This window comes from Lithobates pipiens, unplaced genomic scaffold, assembly GCF_037356315.1.
Source record: "Lithobates pipiens isolate NorthernLeopardFrog02 unplaced genomic scaffold, aLitPip1_a1.2 Scaffold_18, whole genome shotgun sequence".
NCBI classification, from domain to species: Eukaryota; Metazoa; Chordata; class Amphibia; order Anura; family Ranidae; genus Lithobates; species Lithobates pipiens.
The window spans coordinates 306,073,263-306,085,698 of record NW_027507758.1 but is presented as its reverse complement, the minus strand read 5'-3'; the positions used below and the strand labels follow the sequence as shown (position 1 = coordinate 306,085,698).

The 12,436-nt window shown below is 41.2% G+C and overlaps 1 protein-coding gene across 1 annotated transcript in view; it reads right to left on the bottom strand.

Annotated features, from left to right (window-relative positions):
- Positions 1 to 12,436, bottom strand: part of ASCC3 (activating signal cointegrator 1 complex subunit 3) — a 1,010,279-nt gene that overhangs the window by 271,647 nt on the left and 726,196 nt on the right. Inside the window, exons 20-21 of the mRNA XM_077487192.1 lie at positions 8,754 to 8,930; positions 5,627 to 5,852 (exon numbers count right to left, since the gene is read on the bottom strand). Of these exons, the coding sequence (XP_077343318.1) occupies positions 5,627 to 5,852; positions 8,754 to 8,930 (403 nt within the window). The remainder of the gene's footprint in view (positions 1 to 5,626; positions 5,853 to 8,753; positions 8,931 to 12,436) is intronic.

Sequence of the window (12,436 nt, the reverse complement as noted above, 5' to 3'; positions counted from 1 at the left end):
TAATTAGATTGATTTTATGCTCAATATATTATTTTTAGATATTTTGTATTGCCTATTGTTATATGGAATTACCCCACAAACTGAAGTTGATATGTTATGTTAGTTCTGTTGAACCATAGACGGTTAAAAGTCTGTTGATATCTATATTATTTTAGCTCTGGGTATTTCATGTTGGAAAGTATGTTCCATTCTTTCCACTAGATGGCAGTGTTCCAAGGCATATATAAGGCCGTTATCAGCCAAAGTCTCACTAGCTTGACAAAGGAATGCGGCCCTGAGTCCCATCTGCCAATGCGCATGCTCTGAAATGCCATTTCAACCTGGTGCAGCGTTTCAGCCCTCACCATCAACTTGATCCAAACCTCGGTTTCATCGCCATGGTCCCAGAGATCCTGCTGGCTAGAATTTTTCCCCCAAAGGCAGAAAAAATCACCTGTTCAGAACACCGCTCTGCAGTGAACGCTGTGAATGGACTTATGTCTTTCTTCCTTAACCTCCATGTAAGTGGATAATGCCCCTGTATCTCATTAACCACTTCCCACCTGGCCAATGCATATATACGGCCGGGTGGGAGCCATCTACTTCTGATCACCCAGACACGGCACATCTCAGATCAGCAGGAGGGCTCTGCGATTGGCCCTCCTGATCACATGAGGGCCGTGTCCAATCACGGCCGTCATGTGATGTAAACAAACAGCCGGTTGCTAGACAATCGGCTCCTCCTCTCCTCACACACAAGTCATTGCTGAGGAGAGGAGAGCAGATCGCTGCAGCCGGCTGATGATCAGTGAGTATGAGCTGTTTTTTACAGCTTTTTACTCACTGATCACCAGTCTAGTGTAAACACACAACACACCACACAGTATAAACACAGTCCTCACATATGTCCCGAAAAACACACTTCCCCAAATAATAAAACACATGTCTCTAATAATAAAAACATGTCCCCCACATATGTCTCACTAAAATCACATGTCCCAATGATTATCTGCACACATATGTACGTGATCACCTGCACACATATGTACATGATCATTTGCGTACATATGTCCGTGATCACACAAACCAATTATTATACACTTAACGGAATTTTTTTTTACCAAAAACATGTAGCAGAATACATTTTGGCTTAAATTTATGACAAAATTTGATTTTATTGGATTTCTTTTAAAATAGAAAAAAGAAAATATAGTTTTTTTTCCAAATTTCCGCTTTTTTTCTCTTATATCGCAAAAAATAAAAAACGGAGTCGTGAATAAATACCACCAAAATAAAGCTCTATTTGTGCGAACAAAATGATAAAAATTTCATTAGAGTACAGTGTAGCATGACCGCGCAATTGTCACTGAAAGCGCTAGAGCGATGAAAGCTGAAAATTGGGCTGGGAAGGAAGGGGGCGAAAGTGCCCTGTATTGAAGTGGTTAAAATGTTTACAATTATAACCTAGAGGCACCTGTGTTTCTCTTCTCATTTGCATATCCGGAGGCTGCTTTCAACTCCTCCCTCAAAGGCTGCTAAGGTTGTTTTGGATTGCTAAAGTAATCTATACAGGTCTCTTCTCTTCATATTTTCCCCTCCACATATACTGAGTATCCACTTCAAGGACTTATTGATGGACTAATGTATTAAATCTCAGACTATTTAGCATCACCACTACCCATTTTTATTTATTTTACTTTTGAAGCAGGTTACAGGAAAATACATCTGCTTTGGGACTATCAGGACCCGGATCACCCTGCTAGTGGCACTGTGGTTCCCTGGGAGGAGGGTTGAGATTCCAGTGTCCAACAGCGGGTGCCTGCCAGCAGCCAGCAGACCCCAGTAATCAGTATCCACCAGATGCTGGCTGCTTGGATGGTATTTGGGTCCTCCCCTGTTAAGTGCCTCTCATTCCAGTGTTTTGCTGTTGCCACATTTTGTTTGCCTAGATCCCGCTCTTGCTTCCTTCCTTGTACCATGCTGCATTGTACCTGCTCCCTGTTTCCCCCCCCCCCCCCCCCTTCCCATCTACTACCTGCACCTCCAGTTTTCCCTGCTTTTCTGCATTAGCCATATTATATATACTTAGTTGTTTGTTAGGCTTCTGTTTGTTAGTTATTAGGTATTCTGTCACTGGGTTTTTGGTTCATTTATTTCACATAATTTTATGCTTGCTGGTGTTTGAATAGATTTTGCTTCACTGTAAATAAATCTCATTTGAAGTATATACAGTCTGGTCCCAGTGTAGTGATCTGTGACACTGCCTTCCATTTTGTATCTCAAGTGACCAAGCCAATGATACTATTACAGCCTTAAAAGTTTGAAAAAAAAAAATTTTTTTTCTAAAAGGGCATAGCTTACAGCACAGTATGTTTATCAAAACATTTTTCAGTAAGATACACTAATAGTATTATTAGATTCATGATGACTCCTCGCTCACTATTCTGATACTTTAACCACTTGCTTACTGGGCACTTAAACCCCCCTCAGTCCCAGACCAATTTTCAGCTTTCAGCGCTGATGCACTTTGAATGACAATTGCGCGGGCATACAACACTGTACCCAAATGAAATTTTTATCATTTTTTTCCCACAAATAGAGCTTTCTTTTGGTGGTATTTAGTTACAGCTCGGAGTTTTATTTTTTGCTAAACAAACAAAAAAAGATGCAAAAAAATAAAAAAATAAAATCATGTTTTAATAGTTTGTTATAAAATTTTGCAAACGGGTCATTTTTCTCCTTCATTGAAGTGCGCTGATTAGGCGGCACTGATAGGCTGCATTGGTGGGCACTGATGGGCTGCATTGGTGGGCACTGATGGGCTGCATTGGTGGGCACTGATAGGCTGCACTGGTGGGCACTGATAGGCATAGTTAAGGCGGCACTAATAGGCACAGATAAGGCGGCACCGATGGGCACAGATAAGGCGGCACTGATGGGCAAAGATGGGCACAGATAAGATGGCACGGATGGGTGGCACGGATAAGTGGCACGGATGGGTGGCACGGATGGGCACTGATAGGTACCACAGATAGATGGGACTGATGGGCACTGATAGGTGGCACTGATAGGTGGCTCTGATAGGTGGCACTGCTGGGCACTGATGGGCGGCACTGCTGGGCACTGATGGGCGGCACTGCTGGGCACTGATGGGCGGCACTGGGGTGCAGCACCTTTGAGGCAGATTTTGGTGGCACTGTGGGTGGCACTGCTGGGTGGCACTGTGGGTGGCACTGTGGGCACTGCTGGGTGGCACTGTGGGCACTGCTGGGTGGCACTGTGGGCACTATGGGCACTGCTGGGTGGCACTGACAGGGGGGCACTTACTTTATTTCAGGATGGCACTGCGGGTGGCAGGTGGGCACTGGCAGGGGGCAGGTGTCCGTTTAAATTTCTGGCCGTGATCGGGACTGATGTCCCGAACACGGCCGCCGGCGATCGGCTTTTTTTTTTTCTCCTCGCGCTGTCAGCGCGAGGAGGAATACTAGCCGATTACCGGCTCCGTTTTATCACATGATCAGCTGTCATTGGCTGACAGCTGATCACGTGATAAGGGGTCGGGATCGACCCCTTACACGGATCGGTGATCAGGCGAGTCTCACGGACTCGCCGATCACAGAGCGCGCCGCGCGCGCCCCTCAGGGGGCGCGCAGGCCGCTCGTAACCGGGACTACGTCAATAGACGTAGTCCCGAAAATGTGGGTCCGCGCTATTGCCGTCATTTTGCAATAGCGCGGTACCCAAGTGGTTAAAGAACTTCAGGAATTAGGTCACTATTAAAAATGTGCTGGTTTACAATGGATTAAGTCCAACAAGGTTCATGCCACCTGAAGGACTTATCTCTTTTATTTAAAAGCTACACCTTTACTGAGCACTGGGAGTACAGCTTTGTCTATACGCCCAGCAATTTGACAGGAAAGTGCAGGTGCTGTGTGACTGCCTGTCCATCTCCTTAGCACTTCACTGACAGAATACTTTCCATTTTGGGAATAGGGTCACAGAATAATACTTCTGTGACTGGGCAGAGTAGCTGCACAATCTGGGACCCAAAGGTCCAGTGTAGGAGCGCCAGAAATATAGCGATAGATGTACTTCCAGTGCCCAGAAAAATTTTAGATAAAAGATATGTCTGTAGGGTGCCACACACTCATTGGATTCAACTCATTGTAAGTCAGCACATTTTAAATAGTGACCTAATCCATGGAGCTCTTCTACAAATGCAGATATGAGGAAGTCAGAGGAGAAGACTTTACCAGCGGTAGAAGTCAGAGAGAAAAGAAAAGGGGGGGTGGAACACATCTGTTATCATGCACCTCTGCAGCTGATAAGATCAATTCTATAATTAGTGACAAGACCACTGAGTACAACCAAAACAAACTCAGGGCTGTTGTTAAAGCTTTGAGCTTGACAGTCAAATGGTAAGAGGTGCTTTGAAAAAAAAATTACTGGTATGTAGGCATGTATTTAGAAGAGAATTCCGGCATAAACCTTGGAGGAACAACAGAGATTAAGTAATCAACTCCTCAATTCCATTCTCTTACCCCCTGAGAATAGTTTTTTTCAGATATACACATTGATGGTGGAAGGCACACTATGGACTTACAGTAGTCGTCTAATACAACAGAAATCACAAAGTTACGACAGTCAAATGTCAAAAGAGTTTAAAGGGGTTGTAAAGGCAGAAGGTTTTTTTATCTTAATGCATTCCATGCATTAAAAGATCAATAGCCTTCTGTGTGCAGAAGCTGTCTCAGGACTCCCTAATACTTACTAGAGGTCTCTCTCTGTCCAGCAATGTCCATGAATGTCTCAGCCATCCAAGATTCTCTTTCCTGACACAGTGGCACCATTGGCTCCGCTGCTGTCAATCAAAGTCAGCTAGCCAATCAGTGGAGAGAGGGGGCGGGGCCGTGGTCCATGTCTGAATGGACACAGGGAGCTGCGACTCCGCTTGGGTGCCCCCATAGCAAGCTGCTTGCTGTGGGAGCATTGAACTCAGTTTGCGAGAAGCCATGTGGCGGAGACAGCAAACATGTGAAAGAATGTGCTTTGGGTCAGATGAGACGAAAATTTAACTTTTTGGCCTAAAAGCAAAATGCTATATGTGGCAGAAAACTAACAGAAAACGAACACTGCACATCACCCTGAACACACCATCCCCACAGTGAAACATGGTGGTGGCAGCAGCATGTTATGGATATTTCTCTTCGACAGAAACATTCATGTGTTAGAAGGGCCCAGTCAAAGTCCAGACCTAAATCCAATTGAGAATCTTTGGCAAGACTTGAAAATTGCTGTTCACAGGATGCTCTCCATCTAATCTGACAGAGCTTGAGCTATTTTGCACAGATGAATGGGCAAAAATGTCACTGATGTGCTAAGCTGGTAGACATACCAAAAAAGACGTGCAGCTCTAATTGAAGCGAAAGGTGATTCTACAAAGTTTTCACTCCATTTTGAAAACCATTTATCATTTTCCTTCTACTTCACAGTTATATGCCATTTTGTGTTGGTCTATCACATAAAATCCCAATAAATACCCGTTTTTGATTGTAACATGACAAAATTTCAAGGGGTATGAATACTTTTTCAACTGCATTTTAACTTGATTGCACTATACAACTTTATATCAAATTAAGAATTTTACCAATTTCATCTTTCCGCATGTCCTTCAGTTTATCAATGGTGAGCTTTCTCTCTTCCAATTTTGTTAACACAGATGGAGGCAAAATAGAGAATTGTCTCAGTGGGCTGGCCCAGCCCCACAGTCGCTTATCGATAACTTTGCTGAGGTTTAGTAGTCTATACGTCATTGCTGGCCATCTTTTTCTGAGGGCTATTTCAAAAAGGGCTCGTACAATTCTAGCTGCATTCTGGAAAATAGTGATCAATGCAATAGAATAAATGTTACAAGAAATGTCAAAACAGACAAACTAAAATGTATACTACATAAAAAAAAAGAAGCAGATTTGTTACAACCAGATCATGTAAATAATGTATTGCTTAGTATTCTCCTATATCTACTTATTTGCAATTATGTTTTTGGCAAAAAAGTCAACTCTAATTGTTGCTGCCCTTTTACTGGCAAGTGGATGAGAAAAAGAACTTTAGAAGTGACTCTGATATGGTGAAACACTGAAGTATAACTAAAGGCTAAACTTAATTTTAGATCGCAGAGGGATTAGAACACCTATCAGTTTTTATTGAATGTCTGTTTCCCTGTTAGGGGGATTCACTCTATCTTTGTACTGTTTACTACTGTCATTGAAAGTGAAAGTAAAAGAAAACTGTACTTTCCAAATTTTGGGTTGTCCCATCTTCAAATGGGTAAAACGATTTCTGGTAACCTGGGGTTCCCCAAGGAATTCCCTTAATTTGTAAGGATTTTCTCTCACTTTCTGTTTGGCTATGGGACAAATGGCAAAAAGAAAAATTAAAAAATCTGACAGGGGATATAGCCCAACTTTGCTCTATCCCCAAAAAAAAAGAAAAAAAAAAAGGAAGGTTTTGTCTATAGTTTTACTTTAAGGACACCCTGTCAACAACAAGAGAACGTGGGATTGTAGCAGCTCACAAATTAGACAAGGTAACTAAATTCACTCTGGGGGTGGCCATGCTGATTTTTTTTCAATTGTGTCCAGGCACTTAAAAGCCCTTGAGTATATGTAGCTAGTAGGCAAGCTAAAATCTAATTTTGGATCTAAAGGCCTGTACACACGATCGTACTTTCCTTCGGGAAAAGTTGGATGTTGGACAGAAAATCCGACCATGTGTATGTTGTCGGACTTTCCGCCAACAAATGTTGGCTAGCATATTTTCAAATGTGTGTCAGATTTTCTGAGGGTGTGTACACAAGTCCATTGGACAAAATTCCAAAGTACAAACATACATGCTCGGAATCAAGGACAAGCCAGAAGCGGTCGGTTTTGTAAACTAGAGTTCGTAATGGAGAATTATCATTTGTGACGTGGCAAATTAAGATATCTCCAAATGCAGCGCACATTTCTCTTTTTCTTTAATGGGATAATGATGCTGCTTTGCTGGTGATACTGATGGAGTTATTGCATGAAAGGCTTTTTTTTTTCTAGTGATATCAAGAATAATATTATTATGCTTTTTATTTTTTATTTTTATTTGGGCAAGTTACCACAACACCATTAACCCAAAGTTTTTAAGATCAAAGATACAACTATGTTGCTGTCCTTTGTTAATTTTATATTGTATTTTTTTTTAAATGTAACTGCCTACTCCCAAAATGTCATTTGAAGTAAAACACATAGTCACATATTATTCTCAATTTTTTTTTTACTGTGCATAAAAAAAAGAAAACAAATAAAATTAGACATTATCTCATTATACGTTATCTGCCAATAGAACTTAACCAAAAAGTGCATTCTATGCATTCAAAAATATAAAACATCACAAATCAAAATTCAACCAAAAATGTCAAAGCAATAACTCCAAGGCCAATAATAAATAACACATTATTTCCTCAGCTTCTACAACATGTCTGATTGACGAACAACGTTCAGAAACAAACTGAAAAGCACGAAATGAAAAACTATATATGGAAAACGCAAAAAGAAAAGCGAGAATCAACACTCACCAAACTTCTACTAACACAAAATTAGCAGAAGGAGCCCAAAGGGTGGCGCTAAAGAGCTGAAGAACCACATAGTACATCACTACTTTCCTAATTTTTGGCCAACATTTGTGTGACCGTGTGTATGCAAAACAAGTTTGAGCCAATGTCCTTTCGGACAAAATTCCATGGTTTTGTTGGTGAAAAGTCTGATCGTGTGTACAAGGCATAACATTTCATCAGCCAATGCCAATGTAAGGACCCTGCTTTCTTCTAATGCAGATATGCAATACAGCTTGATCACCTGTCTTTTTACAGCCTGTGAATGGACAATGAAGGGGGAGGAACAGCACAATGATGAGAGGCCATCTCTCTTTGACAGTAAGTTACTTACTAGCAAATAAGCAACATAACATTAGTTAATAATCTTTCCGTAAGAGATGACAAAATAGGGAATTTTCCATTGCTGATTACTTGGCAACAACGACAAAAAATGTATCAATAAAAGCAATCTTCATGTAACAAATGTGACTTGAAGAGTAACTCCACTTTCATAGGGAAAACAATTGTAAATAGCATGTACAATTACCACACAAGCTATATTGAAATTCATTGTTATTAGGAACTACCTTTCTTTTTCAACAGTATAACAGTATAACTTTCTGTATAATGCAATGCAACATGGCAACCAAGAGATGTTCTGTTCACTACTGGTGTGTGGAAAGCTTCCAGAAATGTAATTTAGCTGCTTGTGTGATTGGTTGACTGATTTTCCCAGATGTCTGCACTAAGATACAAATCAGATTTTAGACACCCCAAAAGTTTCAGTTTTGGTGCGATACCCCCAAAGGGTTAATTACTTCTAAATGGGGTACAGGCCCTGTAATGCTTCTTATTCGAACACCTGTAAGTGCATCAGCTGACTTATAATGAAAAAGCTACTCCCATTCAGATTTACTTTGCCCATCAACAAACATACCGCTTTTTCTTTAGAGAAGAAATCGGTAGGAATCTGCAACATTGTTTGATAAAATCCATATACATTGATCACCCAGAGGGGGATGTTTTTTTCTCACCAAATATTTAGTTACTCTTTAAGAAATAGTGCAAATCTATAAAGCACTGGCCTACATTAAAGTCTTGTGGTAATAGGCTAGTAAATACCCTGATCAAACCAATAAGTCAAACTCACCTGTGCAACATAAGCAGAATCTGAGATGAGGGAAAAATTGTCCAATTCTCCTCTTCCAATATATGTTTGTAAAAGAATGTTTATTTTTCCATAGCCATTTTCTACTCCACCAGCAACTGGAAGTTCACAGTAGTTATCAATTAAGTGTTCTAATTCATCACTCTCTTCTTCACGTACCTACCATGGAAAAATATATGAACAAAAAAAAAGCTATATTATATATATATATATATATAATATATATTGTGTATTACATAAAGTATTGCATCATTTTTTGACTGGAACTGCCAAGGTATAACCAGCCAGATTATTGCTTTAGTTAAACATTTCTTAATAGTACTTGCACCTCAAAATATCTGGACTGGTTCAAGGTATACTCTATCTGCTAAATTAAATTCACAATGTAAACAAATACACAATTACTTTAAATTACATTTAGAAAACAGTTAGGTACATTGGCACATAATATAACCAAACATAATTGTCACTTGATCTTGCTGAAACATACTTTATGCCTATATGTAGCAGCACATTCTTGCAGGGAAGCATTTATGACAGATCTCAGTGAACCAGGAATCTGCCATGATGGATATGCTTTGTTAGACTACAATTGCTTTTCTCCATGTTTAATTGGTGCAAACAGTAACTGAGTGTGTTTCCAACTTCTTCATCCAAACACACATACACAGGAAACCCAAATGAAAGATAGCAGCATGATTAAGAATTAAATATTTTGCCATTTAGATTTTGCCTGCACATCTGTTGTACCAAAGCTATAGCTAGATTGTTTTCAATTTTAGGAAATGTAAACGGAACTGTATAATGGTTTCCAGTCAATGTTAAATCTTGAATAACGTGGTGCTATTATTATTATACACGATTTATATAGCGCCAACAGTTTGCACAGTGCTTTACAATGTATAGGGAGGACAACACAATTACAATACAGTTCAATACAAAAGGTACACGAGGGCCCTGCTCGTAGAGCTTACATTCTAAAGGGAGGGGGTGTTACAAAAGGTAATAGCTGCAGAGAATGACTTGATGGGGGTGGCTCAGGGACAGTTAGGTGGGTGTGGGATAGGCTTTCTTGAATAAATTAGTTTTCAAGGATCTCCTAAAGGTGGACAGGGTAGGGGCTGATCAGATATACTGCGGCAGGGAGTTCCAGAGGATGGGAGAGGCTCTGGAAAAGTCTTGTAGGCGAGCATGGGAGGAGGTAACAAGGGAGCTAGAGAGCAGGAGGTCCTGGAAGGAACAGAGGGGACCATTTGGGTGATATCTGCAGATGAGGTTGGTGATTTAGATGGCGGCAATGTTGTGAATGGCCTTGTATGTTATGGTTAGCATTTTGAATTTTATACAGTGGGGTAGGGGGAGCCAGTGAAGGGATTGGCAGAGAGGAGCAGCAGTCACGCATCGGTTAGTGAGGCGTATTAGTCTAGAAGCAGAATTCATAATAGACTGAAGGGGGGGTAGCCTGCTTAAGGGTAGGCCATTAAGGAAAGTGTTGCAGTAGTTAACCACTTTCAGACCGGACCATTTTGCTGGTAAATGACCAGAGGTCTTTTTACACTTTGGCACTGCGCTGCTTTAACTGGTAATTGCGCGGTCATGCAATGTTGTACCCAAACGAAATTTGCGTCCTTTTCTTCCCACAAATAGAGTTCTCTTTTAAAGGTATTTGACTGACTCTGCGATTTTTATTTTTTGCGATATAAACGTAAAAAGACCGCAAATTTTGAAAAAAAAAGATATTTTCTACTTTTTGTTATTAGAAAAATCCAATAAACTCAATTTTAGTCATACATTTAGGCCAAAATGTATTCAGCCACATGTCTTTGGTAAAAAAAAAAAGTCAATAACTGTATATTTATTGGTTTGCGCAAAAGTTGTCACATCTACAAACTAAGGTACGTTTTCTGGAATTTACGCAGCTTTTAGTTTACGACTGCCTATCTCATTTCTTGAGGTGCTAAAATGGCAGGGCAGTACAAAACCCCCCCAAATGACCCCATTTTGGAAAGTAGACCCCCTAAGGAAATTGATAAGTGGCATGTTGAGCCCATTGAATATTTTATTTTTTTGCCTCAAGCGATTGAATAATGACAACATTTTTTTTTTTTTTTTACACAAAGTTGTCATTAAATGATATATTGCTCACACATGCTATGGGCATATGTGAAATGACACCCCAAAATAAATTCTGCTGCTTCTCCTGAGTACGGAGATACCACATATGTGGTACTTTTTGGGAGCCTAGCCGCGTACGGGCCCCCGAAAACCAAGCACCGCCTTCAGGCTTTCTAAGGGCGTAAATTTTTGATTTCATTTCTCACTACCTATTACAGTTTTGAAGGCCATAAAATGCCAAGATGGCACAAAACCCCCACAAATGACCCCATTTTAGAAAGTAGACACCCCAAGCTATTTGCTGAGAGGCATGTTGAGTCCATGGAATATTTTATATTTTGCCACAAGTTGCGGGAAAATTACAAACTTTTTTTTTTTTTTTTTACACAAAGTTGTCACTAAATGATATATTGCTCACACATGCTATGGGCATATGTGAAATGACACCCCAAAATAAATTCTGCTGCTTCTCCTGAGTACGGGGATACCACATATGTGGGACTTTTTGGGAGCCTAGCCGCGTACGGGGCCCCGAGAACCAAGCACTGCCTTCAGGCTTTCTAAGGGCGTTACAGTTTTGAAGGCCATAAAATGCCAAGATGGCACAAACCCCCCCAAATGACCCCATTTTGGAAAGTAGACACCCCTAAATTTACGGGTACACTAGTGAGACTAGGTAATAAATGGCGGGTGCCCTGAAACTATAAAAAAATAACTAACCAACCAGCGTCACCTGTAACAGTTATATGGTGATCACTGGTGAAAGGGTTAACTAGGGGGCAATCAGGGGGCTTTATGCGGTAGTATATGGGGGTCCCTGGCGCTATAAAAAGCTGCGGCGAACCTAAATACCTACCTGCCTAACTAGCATCACCTGTGACACTAATACAGCGATCAGAAAAACGATCGCTTATTAGGCTGGGTTCACACTGGAGCGATGCGGGAACACCACAAATCCGCGGCGGGTTCCCGCATCGCATGCCTCCCGGCGGCAGTTCACACTGCCCTATGCGAACTGCTGGGAGTGTCAGTGAAATGTTAATGACACCCCCAGATCAGTTCGCATATCGCAGTGCGATCTGCAAACTCGGATCGCATGGTGTGAACACCCATGCGATCCGATTCTGCTGCGGACCAAAAAAAGGGTCCCGTTCGAGTTTGCGGCGGGTGCAACGCGAATTCAGCCATACTATCTGTATGGCTGAACTCGAATCGCACAGAGATCGGATGTGATTTGCACCGCAGTGCGGTGCGAATCACATCCGTTCTCATAAACCGCTGCAATGTGAACCCAGCCTTAGTGACACTGGCGACGGGGGGTGATCACGGGGTTAAACCTTTATTGGGGGGGTTAGGGGGGTACCTTAGAACTAAAGGGGGCTAACCCTAACTGCCCTAAAAGTTATTACAGTCACAAATGACACCCGCCGTGTGATCAGGGGGTTAAACCTTTATTAGGTAATAAATGGCGGGTGCCCTGAAACTATAAAAAAATAACTAACCAACCAGCGTCACCTGTAACAGTTATATGGTGATCACTGGTGAAAGGG